At 50.3% G+C, this 23,470-nt stretch overlaps 1 protein-coding gene across 1 annotated transcript; it reads left to right on the top strand.

Moving 5' to 3' along the window:
• The first annotated feature begins 9,662 nt into the window (after positions 1-9,662).
• Positions 9,663-21,435, top strand: LOC137345263 (glutathione S-transferase P-like). The gene is made up of 7 exons (XM_068008736.1): positions 9,663-9,828; positions 17,153-17,188; positions 17,338-17,444; positions 18,342-18,429; positions 19,100-19,203; positions 20,044-20,151; positions 21,073-21,435. Coding segments are annotated over exons 1-7 (633 nt in total). The 5' UTR covers positions 9,663-9,827; the 3' UTR covers positions 21,262-21,435.
• Positions 21,436-23,470: the final 2,035 nt, after the last annotated feature.

Genomic DNA, 23,470 nt, shown 5'->3' on the forward strand with positions numbered 1-23,470 from the left:
ATGACTGGTAGAGACTGGGCTGCATTGAGGGCAGTCTCAGTGACAGCATTCTCCCTGGAGTACAGTTCTAGGTAGTGCTCAACTCAGCGGTCCATTTGTTTGTGTTGGTCGGTGATTATGTCCCCTGATTTAGATTTGAGGGGGGGCGATCTTCTTGATGGTTGGCCCAAAAGGAATGGATGTTGGATGTTCCGGGGTTTAGATGTTTCAAAAGGAATAGGGAGGGAGGTAAAAGAGGTGGGGGAGTGGCATTGCTAATCAGGGATAGTATCACAGCTGCAGAAAGGGAGGTCGTCGAGAAGGGTTTGTCTACTGAGTCATTATGGGTGGAAGTCAGAAACAGGAAAGGAGCAGTTACTTTGTTGGGAGTTTTCTATAGACCCCCCAATAGCAACAGAGACACGGAGGAACAGATTGGGAGGCAGATTTTGAAAAGGTGCAGATGTAACAGGGTTGTTGTCATGGGTGACTTCAACTTCCCTAATATTGATGGGAACTTCCTTAGTGCAAATAGTTTGGATGGAGCAGTTTTTGTCAGGTGTGTCCAGGAAGGTTTCCTGATTCAATATGTAGATAGGCCGACTAGAGGGGAGGCTATATTGGATTTGGTGCTTGGCAACGAACCAGGCCAGGTGGCAGATCTCTCGGTGGGAGAGCATTTCGGTGATAGTGATCACAACTCCCTGACCTTTACTATAGTCATGGAGAGGGACAGGAGCAGACAGGATGGGAAAATATTTAATTGGGGGAGGGGGAATTACAATGCTATTAGGCAGGAACTGGGGAGCATAAATTGGGAACAGATGTTCTCAGGGAAATGCACGACAGAAATGTGGAGGTTGTTTCGGGAGCACTTGCTGCGACTGCTGGATAGGTTTGTCCCGATGAGGCAGGGAAGGGATGGTAGGGTGAGGGAACCTTGGATGACAAGAGATGTGGAACAGCTAGTCAAGAGGAAGAAGGAAGCTTAGTTAAGGTTGAGGAAGCAAGGATCAGACAGGGCTCTAGAGGGTTACAAGGTAGCCAGGAAGGGACTGAAGAATGGACTTAGGAGAGCTAGAAGGGGACATGAAAAAGTCTTGGCGGGTAGGATTAAGGAAAATCCCAAGGCGTTCTACACTGATGTGAGGAACAAGAGGATGGCCAGAGTGAGGGTAGGGCCGATCAGGGATAGTGGAGGGAACTTGTGCCTGGAGTCGGAGGAGGTAGGGGAGGTCCTAAATGAATACTTTGCTTCAGTATTCACTAGTGAGAGGGACCTGGTCGTTTGTGAGGACAGCGTGGAACAGGCTGATATGCTCGAACAGGTTGAGGTTAAGAGGGAGGATGTGCTGGAAATTTTGAATGATATGAGGACAGATAAGTCCCCGGGGCCAGACGGGATATACCCAAGGATATTACGGGAAGCGAGGGAAGAGATTGCCGCGCCTTTGTCGATGATCTTTGCGTCCTCACTGTCCACTAGAGTAGTACCAGATGATTGGAGGGTGGCAAATGTTGTTCCCTTGTTCAAGAAAGGAAATAGGGATAACCCTGGGAATTATAGACCACTCAGTCTTACGTCGGTGGTGGGCAAATTATTGGAGAGGATTCTGAGAGACAGGATTTATGATTATTTGGAAAAGCATGGTTTGATTAGAGACAGTCAGCATGGCTTTGTGAGGGGCAGGTCATGCCTCACAAGCCTTATTGAATTCTTTGAAGATGTGACAAAACACATTGATGAAGGAAGAGCAGTGGATGTGGTGTATATGGATTTTAGCAAGGCGTTTGATAAGGTTCCCCATGGTAGGCTCATTCAGAAAGTAAGGTGGCATGGGATTCAGGGAAAGTTGGCTGTCTGGATACAAAATTGGCTGGCCCATTGAAGTCAGAGGGTGGTAGAAGATGGAAAGTATTCAGCCTGGAGCTCGGTGACCAGTGGTGTTCCACAAGGATCTATTCTGGGACCTCTGCTCTTTGTGATTTTTATAAATGACTTGGATGAGGAAGTGGAAGGCTGGGTTAGCAAGTTTGCCGATGACACGAAGGTTGCTGGAGTTGTGGATAGTGTGGAAGGCTGTTCTAGGTTGCAACGGGACATTGACAGGATGCAGAGCTGGGCTGAGAAGTGGCAGATGGAGTTCAACCTGGAAAAGTGTGAAGTGATTCATTTTGGAAGGTCGAATTTGAATGCGGAATACAGGCTTAAAGACAGGATTCTTGGTAGTGTGGAGGAACAGAGGGATCTTGGGGTCCATGTCCATAGATCCCTCAAAGTTGCCACCCAAGTTGATAGGGTTGTTAAGAAGGTGTATGGTGTGTTGGCTTTCATTAACAGGGGGATTGTGTTTAAGAGCCGCGAGGTTATGCTGCAGCTCTATAAAGCCCTGGTTAGACCACACTTGGAATATTGTGTTCAGTTCTGGTCGCCTCATTATAGGAAGGATGTGGAAGCTTTAGAGAGGGTGCAGAGGAGATTTACCAGGATGCTGCCTGGACTGGAGGGCATGTCCTACGAAGAAAGATTGAGGGAGCTAGGGCTTTTCTCATTGGAGCGAAGAAGGATGAGAGGTGACCTGATAGAGGTGTTCAAGATGATGAGAGGCATAGATAGAGTGGATAGTCAGAGACTTTTTCCCAGGGTGGAAAGGGCTATCACCAGAGGGCATGATTTTAAGGTGATTGGAGGAAGGTTTAGGGGAGATGTCAGAGGTAGGTTCTTTACACAGAGAGTGGTGGGTGCGTGGAATGTGCTGCCAGCGGTGGTAGTGGAAGCAGATACATTGGGGGCATTTAAGCGACTCTTGGATAGGTACATGGATGATGGTAGAATGAAGGGTAGGTAGTTAGTTTGATCTTAGAGTAGGTTAAAGGTTCGGCACAACATCGTGGGCCGAAGGGCCTGTACTGTGATGTACTGTTCTATGTTCTATGTTAATGCCATCATACATTCCTCTGATGTTTCCGGTGTCGGAGGCCAGCTGAATATGACTGCATAGGTGTTGCCAGTAGTCATTTGCGCAGCACCTGGCTGTTCTTTGTGCAGCGTTTTGGCTGCTTTAAGTGCTACGGATGTTAACTCGCTGGGGGCTTTCTTGTAGTTCAGCAGGGCAATGCGCTTAGCGGCTATGACAGGTTCCAGCTCTTCAATATGAGATTGAAACCAGTCTGCATTCTGCTTCACACGTTTGCCTTAGGTGGTCATAGCTGAGTCATAGATGGCGTCTCTGATGTGGGCCCACTTGGTCTCAGCATCCCCTGTGGGAGTGTCTTGAAGGGCTTTTACAAGTGAATTTAGAAATTTTTGTAACAGCTGTGGATGAGAAATTCTGCTGGTGTTGATGCGCGGGTGGCCCTTCTGCTTGGAATGATGCAACTTCTTTGGTTTGAGTCTAACCTTGCTGCACACCAGGGAGTGGTCGGTGTCGCAGTCCTCACTGTGGAAGCTGCGTGTGATTTGAAGAGAGGAAGGAGCAGCGGGACCCTAGGGTAATAAGACTATCACAGAGGGGAAGCCTTGAGAAAAAGGTGCCCCAAACACGCAAAAAGCCACGAACGGCTCCTCGACCACAGCTTCAAAGCGCCCGCGGGAGATGTGAGGCTCGTAGAGCATCTGCAGCGCAATGTCGGCGAATTCCTGCTGGTACCGGCGCCCGAGGCTGTCGCTCACCTCCCGGAGGACGCGGAGGAGCTTTCCAGGTGTCGATGGTGGGATCTGATGAAATGGTTTATTACCTGCACCCCCTTCCCCCCCCTTCCCCTTCCCTCCACTTCCCCTTCCCAGCTCCACTCTCCCAGCTCACCCCCCCCCCCCCACACACCCCACTCCCCCCTCGCAATCCCTTCCCAGCTCCCCCCTCGCACCATCTTCCCCCCGCACCCCCTTCCCTCCACCCCTCCCCCTTGCACCCCCTCCTCCCACCGGCATCCTCCTACCCCTGTGTCGTGGCCCTAACAACCCCACTGCCTTGTGGGTATCTCGGGAGAGACCAAGGCTAAGGGAGTAAACCCTCACAGAGAATCCGGAGCGGAACCCCGAAGGCAGTCATTGTCACCTTTGGCATGTTTCCGGCAGTTTCTGCAGCCATAACCGGTGCCAAACGTCATGCTCTGCACTGCTTTGGACCCCACACAGGAAGGCCGAGAGGGGGGTTTTGACACTTGGGCAACTCTCAACCTCCATACATTCGCCCAGGCATGCGCCATGGAGAGGTCACTCCATAGTCGCCTCACAGCGACCGAAACAACACGGAAGGCAGCAGTTACGGGTTATAAGTCCAGCTCAATTGGCGTAGAGATTGGGCGCCACGGGTTGCCTTTGTCAGTGGGAGAGGACATCGCACCTCACTGGACAGCTACCGCCCACCTCAAACCAGGCAGCCCCCAGTCAATAAGGTTCTGTCCCGCCACAGTCCACCTGCTTCAATGGGTGCTTGGAGCTCAGGGTCATTGCCCGAAAAGTGGACTGCATCACCGCACCAAACAGCACGAAAAAAGGAAAGAAGGTACCAGCCCTTCGCTTTGCAAGCTGGAACGTCAGAACTATGTGTCCTGGCCTGTCGGAAGACCTTACACAAATCAACGATTCTCTGAAGACCGCCATCATTAACAACGAGCTCAGTATACTCAATGTAGACATTGCAGCACTTCAGGAGACACGCCTCCCTGCGAGTGGATCTCTAACAGAGCAAGACTACACCTTCTTCTGGCAGGGTAGGGATCCTGAAGAACCAAGACAGCATGGAGTGGGCTTCGCCATCAGAAACCCCTTGCTCAGCATGATAGAGCCTCCCTCAAATGGCTCGGAACACATACTGTCCATCCGACTGCTCACCACCTCTGGTCCAGTACACCTACTCAGCATCTATGCTCCAACACTCTGTTCCCCACCTGAAGCTAAAGATCAGTTCTACGAGAAACACCATAATATCATTAGTAACATTCCCAACACCGAACACCTATTCCTGCTGGGGGACTTTAATGCCAGGGTTGGGGCCGACCATGACTCATGGCCCTCCTGCCTTGGGCGCTATGGCGTTGGAAGGATGAATGAGAACGGGCAGAGACTGCTTGAGTTGTGTACCTATCATAACCTCTGCATCACCAACTTGTTCTTTCACTCTAAACCCTGTCACCAGGTTTCATGGAGACACCCAAGATCAGATCGTTGGCACCAGCTAGACCTCATCGTCACAAGCCGGACATTAATAGGAGGACATTAATAGAAGGACATTAAAAGGAGGATATAAATAGGAGGATATAAATAGGAGGATATTAATAGGAGGATATTAATAGGAGGATATTAATAGGAGGATATCAAGGAAGGATATAAATAGGAGGATATTAATAGGAGGATATTAATAGGAGGATATTAACAGGAGGATATCAAGGGAGGATATAAATAGGAGGATATTAATAGGAGGATATTAATAGGAGGATATCAAGGGAGGATATAAATAGGAGGATATTAATAGAAAGATATTAATAGGAGGATATCAAGGGAGGATATAAATAGGACGATATTAATAGGAGGATATTAATAGGAGGATATCAAGGGAGGATATAAATAGGAGGATATAAATAGGAGGATATTAATAGGAGGATATTAATAGGAGGATATCAAGGGAGGATATAAATAGGAGGATATAAATAGGAGGATATTAATAGGAGGATATCAAGGGAGGATATAAATAGGAGGATATACATAGGAGGATATTAATAGGAGGATATCAAGGGAGGATATAAATAGGAGGATATTAATAGGAGGATATCAAGGGAGGATATAAATAGGAGGATATTAATAGGAGGATATCAAGGGAGGATATAAATAGGAGGATATTAATAGGAGGATATTAAAGGAGGACATTAATAGGATGATATAAATAGGATGATATAAATATAGGATATTAATAGGAGGATATTAAAGGAGGACATTAATAGGAGGATATAAATAGGAGGATATAAATATAGGATGTTAATAGGAGGATATTAATAGGAGGACATTAATAGGAGGATATAAATAGGATGATATAAATATAGGATATTAATAGGAGGATATTAAAGGAGGACATTAATAGGAGGACATTAATAGGAGGATATAAATAGGATGATATAAATATAGGATATTAATAGGAGGATATTAAAGGAGGACATTAATAGGAGGACATTAATAGGAGGATATAAATAGGATGATATAAATATAGGATGTTAATAGGAGGATATTAAAGGAGGACATTAATAGGAGGACATTAATAGGAGGATATAAATAGGATGATATAAATATAGGATATTAATAGGAGGATATTAAAGGAGGACATTAATAGGATGATATAAATATAGGATATAAATAGGATGATATTAATGTAGGATATTAATAGGAGGATATTAAAGGAGGACATTAATAGGAGGATATAAATAGGAGGATATAAATATAGGATATTAATAGGAGGATATTAAAGGAGGACATTAATAGGAGGACATTAATAGGAGGATATAAATAGGATGATATAAATATAGGATATTAATAGGAGGATATTAAAGGAGGACATTAATAGGAGGACATTAATAGGAGGATATAAATATAGGATGTTAATAGGAGGATATTAATAGGAGGACATTAATAGGAGGATATAAATAGGATGATATTAATGTAGGATATTAATAGGAGGATATTAAAGGAGGACATTAATAGGAGGATATAAATAGGATGATATTAATGTAGGATATTAATAGGAGGATATTAAAGGAGGACATTAATAGGAGGATATAAATAGGAGGATATTAATGTAGGATATTAATAGGAGGATATTAAAGGAGGACATTAATAGGAGGACATTAATAGGAGGATATAAATAGGATGATATAAATATAGGATATTAATAGGAGGATATTAATAGGAGGATATAAATAGGAGGATATAAATATAGGATGTTAATAGGAGGATATTAATAGGAGGATATAAATAGGAGGATATAAATAGGATGATATTAATGTAGGATATTAATAGGAGGATATTAAAGGAGGACATTAATAGGAGGATATAAATATAGGATGTTAATAGGAGGATATTAATAGGAGGACATTAATAGGAGGATATAAATAGGATGATATTAATGTAGGATATTAATAGGAGGATATTAAAGGAGGACATTAATAGGAGGATATAAATAGGATGATATAAATATAGGATATTAATAGAAGGATATTAAAGGAGGACATTAATAGGAGGACATTAATAGGAGGATATAAATAGGATGATATAAATATAGGATATTAATAGGAGGATATTAAAGGAGGACATTAATAGGAGGACATTAATAGGAGGATATAAATAGGATGATATAAATATAGGATATTAATAGGAGGATATTAAAGGAGGACATTAATAGGAGGACATTAATAGGAGGATATAAATAGGATGATATTAATGTAGGATATTAATAGGAGGATATTAAAGGAGGACATTAATAGGAGGACATTAATTGGAGTTCATTACTATGAGGACAATAATAAATGAGAGAATTATTACCATGTCATTAAGCGGAGGTGGTCTTTGGAGAATGTTGTTCCTGTAAATGACATACTGATTTCAAACCGTCCACCACTGCAAGTAAGGAGGGATTGTGGACTGAGCACCAAACTGAGATGAATCAGTCCGGGACTGTGACAGAACAGACTGAGAGAAGCCCTCCCATTCGAAGAGGCCGCTCCAATTGCCTTTGGAGATAGAGCTTTGGGAGAATGTGGAGCCATTTCTCACCGCCGTGTCCTACCGTCCCAAGCAGGCCAACACGTTCCAAGGTCGTCAACAATAAGAATGGAGCCCGCCTGGCCAAGCACTTTTCAATGTCGGGACAGCCCGTCCAGAACTGTGTTCGAAAGCCTGGAGAATGCAGTGGAGGAGCCCAGGGGCTGAGTGGGAGGTTGAGGGGCGTGCGAGACCGTCCAGCGGGGGCACCGCATTCTGGGATGGAAATTGGGGCAGGTAATCGTCACAATCGGAACCTGTCGCCCAATAGAAATTGGCTCACGGAGGGAATATTTTAATATTACCATGGTAACGTTCCAGAATGGAGGCTGGCAGAGCAGTAGCTGAGGTGACTGAAAGCCGATCCATTATCACATCTGGGACAAGAGAGCAGAATTGACAAAACTGTTGAGGTCGGCATGAGTTTGTGAAATAGCGAAGTTCGTTACGGAATTGAAGGAGGTTTTGAGATAGTGAGGTATGACGTGTGGCGATGATTGGATAACTCATTCAAAGACGGACAGACGGGCCACCTCCTGTTATGTATCACTCCCTGGTTCATTTTATAGTTCTTATCAGGCGGCCATTAAATGAAGGTCATTAAGAGGAGCCTATTAACAGGAGGGCATCATTGGGAAGCCATTACTAGAAGGTCATGCTCAGTCTATCTTCTCACTCCATTCACCCAGCTTGGATCCATATCCCTTGATAGTGTTGGCTCGCCAAAATCTATCAATTTAAAATTATTCATCGAGTTAACATCCACTGCTTTTTGTGGGAATGAGTTCCATACTTCACCACCCTTTGCCTGAAGAAGAAATGGGGACTAAGTGGAGGGAGAGGACATAAAGTTCCATTCGTGACTCCTCAGATACTGAAGCAGTCCGTGTAGAGATGCAGCAAGACCTGGACAATATCCAGGCTTGGGCTGATAAGTGGCAAGTAACATTCGCGCCACACAAGTGCCAGGCAATGACCATCTCCAACAAGAGGGCATCTAACCATCTCCCCTTGACATTCAATGGCATTACCATCACTGAATCCCCCACTATCAACATCCTGGGGGTTACCATTGACCAGAAACTGAACTGGAGTAGCCATATAAATACCGTGGCTCCAAGAGCAGGGCAGAGGCTGGGAATTCTATGGTGAGTAACTCACCTCCTGACTCCCCAAAGCCTGTCCACCATCTACAAGGCACAAATCAGGAGTGTGATGGAATCCTCTCCACTTGCCTGGATGGGTGCAGCTCCAACAACACTCAAGAAGCTCGACACCATCCAGGACAAAGCAGCCCGCTTGATTGGCACCCCATCCACAAACATTCACTCCCTCCACCACCGACGCACAGTGGAAGCAGTGTGTACCATCTACAAGATGCACTGCAGCAACGCACCAAGGCTCCTTAGACAGCACCTTCCAAACCCGCGACCTCTACCAACTAGAAGGACAAGGGCAGCAGACGCATGGGAACACCACCACCTGCAAGTTCCCCTCCAAGTCACACACCATCCTGACTTGGAACTATATCGCCGTTCCTTCACTGTCGCTGGGTTAAAACTCCCTTCCTAACAGCACTGTGGGTGTACCTACCCCAAATGGACTGCAGCGGTTCAAGAAGGCAGCTCACCACCACCTTCTCAAGGGCAATTAGGGATGGGCGATAAATGCTGTTTTTATGCAGTGGAGGTCTGAAATACTCAGGGGGCGCTGGGAAGGAGCACAGATTGAAAAGGGGACATCACAGAATGAAAGCAGGTGCAGTTCCGATCAAGACCGGGTTATAGGAAATACAAATATTTAAAAAATAAACATGGATTTTGCTAAGTCATGAAAAGGTCCTCAGCAACCGCCCTCTCCTGGGCCCTCCTGCACTCCACAAACAGAGGGCCTTTGAGCTGGTGCTAAGCATTTGGCATTACCATTCACATGCCACGCCCCTTCAGAGGGCAAAGGGAGAATTCTCTCTCTCTTCCTCTCTCTCTCTCTCACACACACGCACACCTCTTCGCAGCTGGAAGAAATCGTTTGCCTGCAAAGAACCTTCTGGAATTCTCTCCCCCTCTCTCGGCCACTCTTGCCTCCACTTTTGGACAACAGTAAGTTTGAGCTGGTGGAATCTCACCCATTTCGTGTGTGCGTGCGAGTGTGAGTGAGAGAGGGGAAGAGTGTGTGCGTGAGTGTGAGTGAGAGGGGGAAGAGTGTGTGTGCGAGTGTGAGTGAGAAGGGGAAGAGGGAAGAGTGTGTGTGCGAGTGTGAGTGAGAAGGGGAAGAGTGTGTGTGCGAGTGTGAGTGAGAGAGGGGAAGAGTGTGCGCGCGAGTGTGAGTGAGAGAGGGGAAGAGTGTGTGCGCGAGTGTGAGTGAGAAGGGGAAGAGTGTGTGTGCGAGTGTGAGTGAGAGAGGGGAACAGGTGAAGAGTGTGTGTGCGAGTGTGAGTGAGAGAGGGGAAGAGTGTGCGCACGAGTGTGATTGAGAGAGGGGAAGAGGCGAAGAGTGTGTGCGTGAGTGTGTGAGAGAGAGGGGAAGAGGGGAAGAGTGTGTGAGTGAGTGTGAGTGAGAGAGGGGAAGAGGGGAAGAGTGTGTGCGCGAGTGTGAGTGAGAAGGGGAAGAGTGTGTGTACGAGTGTGAGTGAGAGGGGGAAGAGTGTGTGCGCGAGTGTGAGTGAGAGGGGGAAGAGTGTGTGCACGAGTGTGATTGAGAAGGGAAGAGTGTGTGCACGAGTGTGAGTGAGAGGGGGAAGAGTGTGCGCGCGAGTGTGAGTGAGAGGGGGAAGAGTGTGTGCACGAGTGTGATTGAGAAGAGAAGAGTGTGTGCGCGAGTGTGAGTGAGAGGGGGAAGAGTGTGTGCACGAGTGTGATTGAGAAGGGAAGAGTGTGTGCGCGAGTGTGAGTGAGAGGGGGAAGAGTGTGTGCGCGAGTGTGAGTGAGAGGGGAAGAGTGTGCGCGCGAGTGTGAGTGAGAAGGGGAAGAGTGTGTGTGCGAGTGTGAGTGAGAGAGGGGAAGAGTGTGTGCGCGAGTGTGAGTGAGAAGGGGAAGAGTGTGTGAGCGAGTGTGAGTGAGAGGGGGAAGAGTGTGTGTGCGAGTGTGAGTGAGAGGGGGAAGAGTGTGTGCACGAGTGTGAGTGAGAAGGGGAAGAGTGTGTGTGCGAGTGTGAGTGAGAGAGGGGAAGAGTGTGTGAGCGAGTGTGAGTGAGAGGGGGAAGAGTGTGTGTGTGAGTGTGAGTGAGCAACAGAATTGTTAAGAGTTTTTGTTCATGGAAAGAAAATGTCACCCTGCATTCTGCCTCCCCTCACCTCCCTGGCTCTCCCTCTCCCTCCTTCTCCCTTTCTCTCTCTCTTTGTCTCTCTCTCCCTTTCCCTCTTTTCTCCCCCTCTCTCTATCGTTTTCCCTTCCTCCCTCTCTCTTTCCCCTTCTCTCTCTCTCACACCTGCTTTCCCTCTCCCCCTCCCCATCAACCTCCTCTCTCCACGTCTCTCCGTCTCTCCCTTCCTTGACCCTCTCTCTCCCCTCTGCCTCTCCTTTTCTCACCCCTCTGTCTCCCCCCTCCCCTTCTCTCTCCCTCTCTCTCACCCGCTCTCTTCCTGCCTCTCCACCTCTCCTCTCTCTCTTTCTTCCCCTCTCTCTCTCTCCCTCTTCCCCCCTCTCTCTCTCCCTCTTCCCCCTCTCGCCCTCTCTCCCCCTCTCTCTCCCTCGTCTCCTCCCTCTCTCTCCCTCCCTCTCTCTCTCTCCCTCTTCCCCCTCTCTCTCTCTCTCCCTCTCCCCACCCCTCTCTCTCTATCTCTCTCCCTCTTCCCTACTCTCAGCAACTACAGACCAGTCGGTTTAACCTCGCTGGTGGGAAAGCTTTTAGATACGATAATTCGGGATAAGATAACAATCGCTTGGACAGATGTGGATTAATTAAGGAAATCCAGCATGGATGTGTTAAGGGAAATTGTGTTTAACTAACTTGCTTGAGTTCTGTGATGAGGTAACGGAGAAGGTTGATGAGGGTAACTCGGTTGACGTGATGTACCTGGACTTCCAAAAGGCGTTTGATAAAGTGCCACATAATAGACTTGTCAGCAAAGTTAGAGCCCGTGGAATAAACGGGACAGTAGCAGTATGGAGACGGAACTGACTGAGTGACGGGAAACAGAGAGTAGTTGTGAACGGTTGTTTTTCAGACTGGAGGAAGGTATATAGTCGGGTTCCCCAGGGGTCAGGGTGGGGGACCCCTGCTTTTCTCGATCGATATGAATGACCTAGACTTGGGTGTACAGGGCACAATTTCAAAATGTGCGGACGACGGAAAACGTGGAAGTATTGTGAACCGTGAGGAGGATAGTGATAGACTTCAAACAGACATAGAAAGGTTGGTGGAATGGGCGGATATGTGGCAGATAATATTTAACACAGAAAAGTGTGAAGTGATTCATTGTGGTAGGAAGAATGAGGAGAGGCAATATAAAATAAATTGTACAGTTCTAAAGGGGGTGCAGGAGCAGAGGGACCTGGGGGTATATGTGTATAAATCATTGAAGGTGGCAGGACAGGTTGAGAGAGTGGTTAATAAAGCAGACAGGATCCTGGGCTTTATAAATAGAGGCAGAGAGTACAAAAATAAGGAAGTTCTGGTGAATCTTTATAAAACACTGGTTCGGCCTCAGCTCAGTCATTGCCCATTCTCTCTCTGTCTCCCCCCGCCATCGCCCCCCCCGCCCCACCCGACCACCTCACTCTGCTCAATCAGCCTTTACAGAAACTGGAAGTGGGTGTGGCTATGACCCCCGCAGCCCGCCCTATCCCCTCAGCAGTCTCATTAATAGTTCCGGCAGCAATTGCATCTCACAAACCCGACAATCCACCGACCCGTCCAAATGGCACCAAAGCCCCCTCACCCATGTTCCTGGGGTATATATGGGGCGGGCACCAAGCTCTCACTAACTGTGGACAGGATGTTGGGTCAGCAGCACGGGTCGAACCGGAAGGATACGAGGCCCCTTTAAAGGATTAAATTACTGTGCTGTTCGGACAGAGTTGGCTCAAACTCCTCTCGGGTAGAAAGGTCAAAGGGTAAAAACAAGAGGGAACTGCATTGCTCCAGCAACTTCAACATCCAATGGAGCTCTTCAAAGCGAGCTCAATGATGCCACCGAGCATGTCAACATCCCATCATAAAGACAGGAATACTGAGGGAGTGCTGCACTGTCGGAGGGTCAGTACTGAGGGAGTGCTGCACTGTCGGAGGGTCAGTACTGAGGGAGTGCTGCACTGTCGGAGGGTCAGTACTGAGGGAGTGCAGCACTGTCGGAGGGTCAGTACTGAGGGAGTACTGCACTGTCGGAGGGTCAGTACTGAGGGAGTGCAGCACTGTCGGAGGGTCAGTACTGAGGGAGTGCAGCACTGTCGGAGGGTCAGTACTGAGGGAATGCAGCACTGTCGGAGGGTCAGTACTGAGGGAGTGCAGCACTGTCGGAGGGTCAGTACTGAGCAAGTGCTGCACTGTCGGAGGGCCAGTACTGAGGGAGTGCAGCACTGTCGGAGGGTCAGTACTGAGGGAGTGCAGCACTGTCGGAGGGTCAGTACTGAGGGAATGCTGCACTGTCGGAGGGTCAGTACAGAGGGAGTGCTGCACTGTCGGAGGGTCAGTACTGAGGGAGTGCTGCACTGTCGGAGGGTCAGTACTGAGGGAGTGCAGCACTGTCAGAGGGCCAGTACTGAGGGAGTGCAGCACTGTCGGAGGGTCAGTACTGAGGGAGTGCAGCACTGTCGGAGGGTCAGTACTGAGGGAATGCTGCACTGTCGGAGGGTCAGTACTGAGGGAGTGCTGCACTGTCGGAGGGTCAGTACTGAGGGAGTGCTGCACTGTCGGAGGGTCAGTACTGAGGGAGTGCTGCACTGTCGGAGGGTCAGTACTGAGGGAGTGCAGCACTGTCGGAGGGTCAGTACTGAGGGAGTGCAGCACTGTCGGAGGGTCAGTACTGAGGTGGTGCTGCACTGTCGGAGGGTCAGTACTGAGGGAATGCTGCACTGTCGGAGGGTCAGTACTGAGGGAGTGCTGCACTGTCGGAGGGTCAGTACTGAGGGAGTGCTGCACTGTCGGAGGGTCAGTACTGAGGGTTTGCTGCACTGTGGGAGGGTCAGTACTGAGGGAGTGCTACACTGTCGGAGGGTCAGTACTGAGGGAGTGCTGCACTGTCGGAGGGTCAGTACTGAGGGAGTGCTGCACTGTCGGAGGGTCAGTACTGAGGGAATGCTGCACTGTCGGAGGGTCAGTACTGAGGGAGTGCAGCACTGTCGGAGGGTCAGTACTGAGGGAGTGCTGCACTGTCGGAGGGTCAGTACAGAGGGAGTGCTGCACTGTCGGAGGGTCAGTACTGAGGGAGTGCTGCACTGTCGGAGGGTCAATACTGAGGGAGTGCTGCACTGTCGGAGGGTCAGTACTGAGGGAGTGCTGCACTGTCGGAGGGTCAGTACTGAGGGAGTGCAGCACTGTCGGAGGGTCAGTACTGAGGGAGTGCTGCACTGTCGGAGGGTCAGTACTGAGGGAGTGCTGCACTGTCGGAGTGTCAGTACTGAGGGAATGCTGCACTGTCGGAGGGTCAGTACTGAGGGAGTGCTGCACTGTCGGAGGGTCAGTACTGAGGGAGTGCTGCACTGTCGGAGGGTCAGTACTGAGGGATTGCTGCACTGTGGGAGGGTCAGTACTGAGGGAGTGCTGCACTGTCGGAGGGTCAGTACTGAGGGAGTGCTGCACTGTCGGAGTGTCAGTACTGAGGGAGTGCTGCACTGTCGGAGGGTCAGTACTGAAGGAATGCTGCACTGTCGGAGGGTCAGTACTGAGGGAGTGCAGCACTGTCGGAGGGTCAGTACTGAGGGAGTGCTGCACTGTCGGAGGGTCAGTACTGAGGGAGTGCTGCACTGTCGGAGGGTCAGTACTGAGGGAGTGCTGCACTGTCGGAGGGTCAGTACTGAGGGAGTGCTGCACTGTCGGAGGGTCAGTACTGAGGGAGTGCTGCACTGTCGGAGGGTCAGTACTGTGGGAGTGCTGCACTGTCGGAGGGTCAGTACTGAGGGAGTGCAGCACTGTCGGAGGGTCAGTACTGAGGGAGTGCTGCACTGTCGGAGGGTCAGTACTGAGGGAGTGCTGCACTGTCGGAGGGTCAGTACTGAGGGAGTGCTGCACTGTCGGAGGGTCAGTACTGAGGGAGTGCTGCACTGTCGGAGGGTCAATACTGAGGGAGTGCAGCACTGTCGGAGGGTCAGTACTGAGGGAGTGCTGCACTGTCGGAGGGTCAGTACTGAGGGAGTGCTGCACTGTCGGAGGGTCAGTACTGAGGGAGTGCTGCACTGTCGGAGGGTCAGTACTGAGGGAGTGCTGCACTGTCGGAGGGTCAATACTGAGGGAGTGCTGCCCTGTCTGAGGGTCCCATGGTCACTGTTGAATGAGCAGTGGGGGAGGGGAATTCACCCCGGTGTCCAGTGGCCCAACATTTATCCAGCAACCAACATCATTAAAAAACAGATGATCTGGTCATTTATCACATTACAGTTCATGAGATCTTCCTGTGCACAAATTGGCAGCTGTGTTTCCCACTATGCAACAGTGAGTACACTTCAACAGAAACATAAATCTGCTTTAGGTGCTGGAGGAGGCCCATTCAGCCCCTTCTCCGGCCTGTTACACGGGAACAGGAGGAGGCCCATTCAGCCCCTTCTCTAGCCTGTTACACAGGAACAGGAGGAGGCCCATTCAGCCCCTTCTCTGGCCTGTTACACAGGAACAGGAGGAGGCCCATTCAGCCCCTTCTCCAGCCTGTTACACAGGAACAGGAGGAGGCCCATTCAGCCCCTTCTCCGGCCTGTTACACAGGAACAGGAGGAGGCCCATTCAGCCCCTTCTCCAGCCTGTTACACAGGAACAGGAGGAGGCCCATTCAGCCCCTTCTCTAGCCTGTTACACAGGAACAGGAGGAGGCCCATTCAGCCCCTTCTCCAGCCTGTTACACAGGAACAGGAGGAGGACCATCCAGCCCCTTCTCCAGCCTGTTACACGGGAACAGGAGGAGGCCCATTCAGCCCCTTCTCCAGCCTGTTACACGGGAACAGGAGGAGGCCCATTCAGCCCCTTCTCCAGCCTGTTACACGGGAACAGGAGGAGGCCCATTCAGCCCCTTCTCCGGCCTGTTACACAGGAACAGGAGGAGGCCCATTCAGCCCCTTCTCCAGCCTGTTACACTGGAACAGGAGGAGGCCCATTCAGCCCCTTCTCCGGCCTGTTACACAGGAACAGGAGGAGGCCCATTCAGCCCCTTCTCTAGCCTGTTACACTGGAACAGGAGGAGGCCCATTCCAGCCCCTTCCCCAGCCTGTTACACGGGAACAGGAGGAGGCCCATTCAGCCCCTTCTCCAGCCTGTTACACAGGAACAGGAGGAGGCCCATTCAGCCCCTTCTCCAGCCTGTTACACAGGAACAGGAGGAGGCCCATTCAGCCCCTTCTCCAGCCTGTTAAACTGGAACAGGAGGAGGCCCATTCAGCCCCTTCTCCAGCCTGTTAAACTGGAACAGGAGGAGGCCCATTCAGCCCCTTCTCCAGCCTGTTACACTGGAACAGGAGGAGGCCCATTCAGCCCCTTCTCCGGCATGTTAAACTGGAACAGGTGGAGGCCCATTCAGCCCCTTCTCCGGCCTGTTACACAGGAACAGGAGGAGGCCCATTCAGCCCCTTCTCTAGCCTGTTACACGGGAACAGGAGGAGGCCCATTCAGCCCCTTCTCCGGTCTGTTACAAGGGAACAGGAGGAGGCCCATTCAGCCCCTTCTCCAGCCTGTTACAAGGGAACAGGAGGAGGCCCATTCAGCCCCTTCTCCAGCCTGTTACACAGGAACAGGAAGAGGCCCATTCAGCCCCTTCTCCGGCCTGTTACACTGGAACAGGAGGAGGCCCATTCAGCCCCTTCTCCAGCCTGTTACAATGGAACAGGAGGAGGCCCATTCAGCCCCTTCACCAGCCTGTTACACAGGAACAGGAGGAGGCCCATTCAGCCCCTTCTCCAGCCTGTTACACGGGAACAGGAGGAGGCCCATTCAGTCCCTTCTCCAGCCTGTTACACTGGAACAGGAGGAGGCCCATTCAGCCCCTTCTCCAGCCTGTTACACAGGAACAGAAGGAGGCCCATTCAGCCCCTTCTCCAGCCTGTTAAACTGGAACAGGAGGAGGCCCATTCAGCCCCTTCTCCGGCCTGTTACACAGGAACAGAAGGAGGCCCATTCAGCCTCTCCAACCTGTTTTGCCATTCAGTGGTATTACCTCTTTGCGATATGCTGAGGTGCAGAAAGACGCTGGCTAAATGGGAATTCTTTCCAGAGCAGTGGGGAGTGGAGTAGTTGAACCTGAAATAGTCTGATTTAACCCCTTCGATTTCCCCTTTTCTCTTCCAGTGCCAGATTACTCCATCACCTACTTCCCTGTTCGAGGTAAGGTCCCAGTTTCGTCTCACGAGTTTGGATTGAGGAGGGTTGCACGGGCAGGACGGTGTTTATGTGAGCTCTGACTGGCTGACCGGCCTTGTGTTTGTGTCTTCCCTTTCCTCCCGCTCCCTCCCCCCCTCCCCCGACAACCGCAGGCCGTTGCTCGCCGATGAGAATGCTATTGGCCGATCAGGGTCAGACCTGGAAGGAGGAGGTGATAAGCAAAGAGCAATGGACCAACGGAGATATGAGAAAGTCATGTGTGAGTATTGGGAGTCATCGGGTTTAAGGAGTTGATCGAGGAGCCACTGAAACCAGCGCGTGGCGCTGAGCCCCACACTCAGTGCCGTAGAGGCCCAGGCTCCATCTTCGGCCTAGTCCTCAGAAAGCCAACATCACACCCAGTGTGTGTTACTGAGACCCCACGCTCAGAGCAAGAAAGGCCCAGGCTCCATCTTCGGCCTAGTCCTCAGTTAGCCAATCTCACACTCGGTGTGTATTACTGAGACCCCACGCTCAGAGCAGGAGAGGCCCAGGCTCCATCTTCGGCCTAGTCCTCAGTTAGCCAATCTCACACCCAGTGTGTGTTACTGAGACCCCACGCTCAGAGCAGGAAAGGCCCAGGCTCCATCTTCGGCCTAGTCCTCAGTTAGCCAATCTCACACGCGGTGTGTGTTACTGAGACCCATGCTCAGAGCAGGAGAGGCCCAGGCTCCTTCCTCCTCATTATGTAGTGTCCTCCTCACTTTCCGATCGGCTGTACCAAGGCGAGACCTTGTGAGAGTTGGTGACTAATTGTGTGAGCTTTGGTTTGGGGGGCGGGGGAGGAGGGCAGGGATCAAAACAAACTTACAGAGATACATTCAACCAAGCCTGTCCCCCATTCTCCTCCCCTACCAAAGTCGGGCCTACACGTGACTCCAGACCAACGCCAGGCGATTGACTCTGAACCGGCCTCTGAAGGGATCCAGTTGGTTGTATTGTCTGCCAATGGGACAAATGATGATGGTCAATGAGGTCCCAGTACCCCGACAACCCAACAACAAATCTGACAACAAAGAGGGCCCAAGGGTTAAAGGTTGGTTGCAAACGAGCGTTGGGCATAAAATATCCCACTTTTTCGGCCAATAATGCATTTCCCCCATCCTCTTCCTTTCAGGCATTTGGCCAACTGCCCAAGTTCCAAGATGGTGACTTTGTGCTGGTCCAGTCCAACACCATCCTCCGGTACCTTGGCCGCCAACACAGTAAGTACATGGCTGAATCTGACAGCAACCCTGCATCAATACATACACTAATACCCGACTGGCTGAAGCCTGAGGCCTACCCAGCTGGCTGAAACTTGAGGCCTGTTGTTCCTGGCTGGCTGACGCCTGAGGTCTACTGTTGCCAAGTGGCTGAAGCCTGAGGCCTACCTACCTGGCTGAAGCCTAATGCCTACTGTTCCCAGCTGGATGAAGCCTGAGGCCTGCCCACCGGGCCAAAGCTACTGGTCTGCTGTTCCCAATGAGCTGAAGCCTGATGTATATTGTTGCCAACTGGCTGAAGCCTGAGAGGCCTACCCAGCTGGCTGAAGGCTGAGGCCTACTGTTCCCAAATGGCTGAAGCCTGAGGTCTAACCAACTGGCCATAGCTACTGGTGGACTGTTTCTAATGGGCTGAAGCCTGAGGCCTACACATCCTAACTGGCAGAAACCTGAGGCCTACCCAGCTGGCTGAAGCCTGAGGCTACTGTTTCTGAATGGCTGAAACCTGAGGCCGACTGTGACTAACTGGCTAAAGCCGGAAGCCAACAGACTGGTTAAAGCCTGTGGCCTCCAGATCCAGGCCGGCGGAAGAACGTGGCCTACTGCAGCTGAGTGTTCCATAACCAAATCTCACGTATGATGAACAGTCTGATATTTTTGTTTGCTCAAGATTTGTACGGAAAGGATATTAAAGAGGCCACATTGATCGACATGGTGAATGACGGAGCTGAGGATCTACGCATTAAGTACAGCATACTCATCTTCAAAGAATATGTGAGTCACCAACGAAGGTTTTATAGGAAATTTTATCCTGAGGTGAGGAAGGGCACAGAAAAAGAAAGGAGTGGAAGATAATTTAGACATTAGATGCTGCAGAACCCTGATCTGCACAAACTGTTCAGTTCACGCATCGCAGCGCAGGACATCAACAGGCCGTGCAGGGAGTGCAGCAGAGATTTACCACAATGTTAAATTGTTCAGTACGGACGCTCCAACAGTGCAGCACTCCCTCAGTACTCACCCTCCGACAGTGCAGCACTCCCTCAGTACTGACCCTCCGACAGTGCAGCACTCCCTCAGTACTGACATTCCGACAGTGCAGCACTCCCTCAGTACTCACCCTCCGACAGTGCAGCACTCCCTCAGTACTGACACTCCGACAGTGCAGCACTCCCTCAGTACTGACCCTCCGACAGTGCAGCACTCCCTCAGTACTGACCATCCGACAGTGCAGCACTCCCTCAGTACTCACCCTCCGACAGTGCAGCACTCCCTCAGTACTGACCCTCCGACAGTGCAGCACTCCCTCAGTACTCACCCTCCAACAGTGCAGCACTCCCTCAGTACTGACCGCCCGACAGTGCAGCCCTCCCTCAGTACTGACCCTCCGACAGTGCAGCACTCCCTCAGTACTCACCCTCCAACAGTGCAGCACTCCCTCAGTACTGACCGCCCGACAGTGCAGCCCTCCCTCAGTACTGACCCTCCGACAGTGCAGCACTCCCTCAGTACTCACCCTCCAACAGTGCAGCACTCCCTCAGTACTGACCCTCCGACTGTGCAGCACTCCCTCAGGACTGACCCTCTGACCTTCATCTTTTCAATTTCCCACAGGAAACTGGGAAGGAAGCTTTCATCAAAAGTATCCCAGCAGAACTGAAACCCTTCGAAGATCTCCTGGCAAAAAACAATGGAGGGAAGGACTTCCTCGTGGGAAATAAGGTCGGATACACAATCTTAACTCTATCTAACCCCGTACTGTATCTGTCTGGGGAGAAATCGATGCTGACACTGGGTATAAAGTGGGGGTGGGACACACTGTCAGGGTAATGTTCAGGGAGCTCGACACTGTATCTAACCCGTACTGTACCTGTCCTGGGAGCACTCGATACTGACACTGGGTATAAAGTGGGGGGGACACACTGTCAGGGTAATGTAGAGGGAGCTCTACACTGTATCTAACCCGTGCTGTACCTGTCCTGGGAGCACTCGATGCTGACACTGGGTATAAAGTGAGGGGACACACTGTCAGGGTAATGTAAAGGGAGCTCTACACTGTATCTAACCCGTACTGTACCTGCCCTGGGAGCACTCGATACTGACACTGGGTACAAAGTGGGGGGGACACAATGTCAGGGTAATGTAAAGGGAGCTCTACACTGTATCTAACCCGTACTGTACCTGTCCTGGGAGCACTCGATGCTGACACTGGGTATAAGGTGGGGGGGACACACTGTCAGGGTAATGTAGAGGGAGCTCTACACTGTATCTAACCCGTACTGTATCTGTCTGGGGAGCAATCGATGCTGACACTGGGTATAAAGTGGGGGACACACTGTCAGGGTAATGTAAAGGGAGCTCTACACTGTATCTAACCCGTACTGTACCTGCCCTGGGAGCACTCGATACTGACACTGGGTATAAAGTGGGGGGGACACACTGTCAGGGTAATGTAGAGGGAGCTCTACACTGTATCTAACCCGTACTGTACCTGCCCTGGGAGCACTCGATACTGACACTGGGTATAAAGTGGGGGGGACACACTGTCAGGGTAATGTAAAGGGAGCTCTACACTGTATCTAACACTGTGCACTGTGAGTGCTCTATACCGACTCTCACTCACTTTCCTCTCTCTCTCTGCAGATCTCTTATGCTGATTATAATCTGGTCGATATGCTTTCTAACCTTGAGGTGCTGTCTCCGGGTTGCCTGAAGGGCACTCCCCTGCTCAAGGCCTACGTGGATCGCATCATCTCTAGGCCTAAACTCAAGGCCTACCTGGAATCTGATGCCCACAAGAAGGTCCCCATCAATGGCAACGGCAAGCAGTGAACAAGGGGATGAGTGGGCGGGAGTGGAGAGGCCATGGCAGAGACAGGGCACATAGAGCTAGGCCCAGATAGGCCTCAGGACCTTTCACTCTCTCCGCACCGCACTGCGCAAGCATGGCATCGCGATGGTTGTCACGGTTACTCGAGTTTGAAATAAAGCAGCCCCTTCTGTAAACCTTTCTGTTGTCAAGCGTTTTATTGTTTTGTCTTCTCTCCTTCTCTCTCCCTATCTCTCTCACAGGCCGTGTTTCCCTCAAACACACCTCACTCCCACCTCACTCCCGTATGGACTCCACAGTATCCCATACCCTCACTCAAGGATCCATTCCTCGCTCACAAAGTTGTTCAGTACAAGGTGTATGTGTGGGTCTGTTCTCTATAATACACACAAGGCACGGTCCCAGCCTCCACAACACTCCCTATCTTTGTAACCTCCTCCAGCCTCTGCAACACTCCCTATCTCTGTAACCTCCTCCAGCCTCTCCAACACTCCCTATCACTGTAAACCCCACCAGCTTCTACAACCCTCCCTATGTCTGTAACCTCCTCCAGCCCCAAAACCCTCACCAGCTCTGTAACCTCCTCCAGCCCCTACAACCTTCCCAATCACTGTAACCTCCTCCAGCTTCTACAACCCTCCCTATCTGTGTAACCTCATCTAGCCCTTACAACCCTCCCTATCTTTATAACCTCCTCCAGCCTCTACAACACTCCCCACCTTTGTAACCTCCTCCAGCCTCAACAAACCTCCCTATCTCTGTAACCTCCTCCAGCCCTGACAACGCTCCCTATCTCTGTAACCTCCTCCAGCCTCTACAACCCTCCCTATCTCTGTAACCTCCTCCAGCCCCTACAATCGTCCCTAACTCTGTAACCTCCTCCAGCATCTAAAACCCTCCCTATCTCTGTAACCTCCTGCAGCCCCTACAATCCTCCCTAACTCTGTAACCTCCTCCAGCCCCGACAACCTTCCCTATCTCTGTAACCTTCTCCAGCCTCTACAACCCTCCCTATCTCTGTAACCTCCTCCAGACCCGACAACCCTCCCTATCTGTGTAAACACCTCCAGCCCCTACAATCCTCCCTATCTCTGTAACCTCCTCCAGCCCCTACAATCCTCCCTAACTCAGTAACCTCCTCCAGCATCTACAACCCTCCCTATCTCTGTAACCTCCTCCAGCCCCTACAATCCTCCCTAACTCTGTAACCTCCTCCAGCCCCTACAATCCTCCCTATCTCTGTAACCTCCTCCAGCCTCTACAACCCTCCCTATCTCTGTAACCTCCTCCAGTCCCTGCAACCCTCCGAGATCTCTGTGCTCCTCCAATTCCAGCCTCTTGAGCATCCCCCGATTTTAATCTCTCCACCATTGGCGGCCGTGCCTTCAGCTGCCTGGGCCCTAAGCTCTGGAATTCCCTCCCTAAACCTCTCCGTCTCTCTCTTTCCTCCTTTCAGATGCTGCTTAAAACCTGCCTCTTTGATCGAGCTTTTAGTCACCTGTCCCGAATATCTCCTGATGTGGCTCGGGATCAAATATTCTTTGGATAACCACTCCTGTGAAGTACCTCGGGACATTTTACTACATTAAAGGCGCTATATAAATGCAAGTCATTTTCTTGTTCGTGATAATACGGACAGGGGGCTCAATAGGATAGAATTAGAATTAGAATATTACAGCGCAGTACAGGCCCTTCGGCCCTCGATGTTCAGAAAATCAAATGTAGAATTCATTTTGCCTTTGAAATACCAAAGATAGTTGATTATAGGCCCCCTAACACTAGTTGTAGTGTAGGGCAGTGTATAAATCAGGAAATTAGCAGTGCATGTAAGAAGGGTAATACAGTAATCCTGGGTACTTTAATCTTCAGACAACCTGGGTAAACCACATTTGCAGTAATACTGTGGAGGGCGAGCACATTGAAAGTATACAAGATAATTTTTCAGATCAGTATCTCTGGGAACAAACTAGATTACAGTCTATTTTAGGTCTAGCATTGTGCAATGAAAAAGGGTTAACTAATAACCTTGGAGGCGAGTAGTCTCCAGGGAAGAGTGATCATAATATGGCAGCATATCATGTTGAGTTTGAGATGATTCAGTTAAGTCAGAAACTAGGGTCTTCAATCTGAGGCAAACAGCACAGGTATGAGGGCTGAGGTGTTTATGGTAGTTTGGGAAAAAACACATTTAAAGATATGATGGGTGATAAG

Source organism: Heterodontus francisci, chromosome 28, assembly GCF_036365525.1.
Source record: "Heterodontus francisci isolate sHetFra1 chromosome 28, sHetFra1.hap1, whole genome shotgun sequence".
Classification (NCBI taxonomy): domain Eukaryota; kingdom Metazoa; phylum Chordata; class Chondrichthyes; order Heterodontiformes; family Heterodontidae; genus Heterodontus; species Heterodontus francisci.

Coding starts and splice junctions, on each gene's coding strand:
- LOC137345263 (XM_068008736.1), top strand. Junction 17,189..17,337: donor CACCTACTTCCCTGTTCGAG/GTAAGGTCCCAG, acceptor CGACAACCGCAG/GCCGTTGCTCGCCGATGAGA. Junction 18,430..19,099: donor GTACCTTGGCCGCCAACACA/GTAAGTACATGG, acceptor TGTTTGCTCAAG/ATTTGTACGGAAAGGATATT.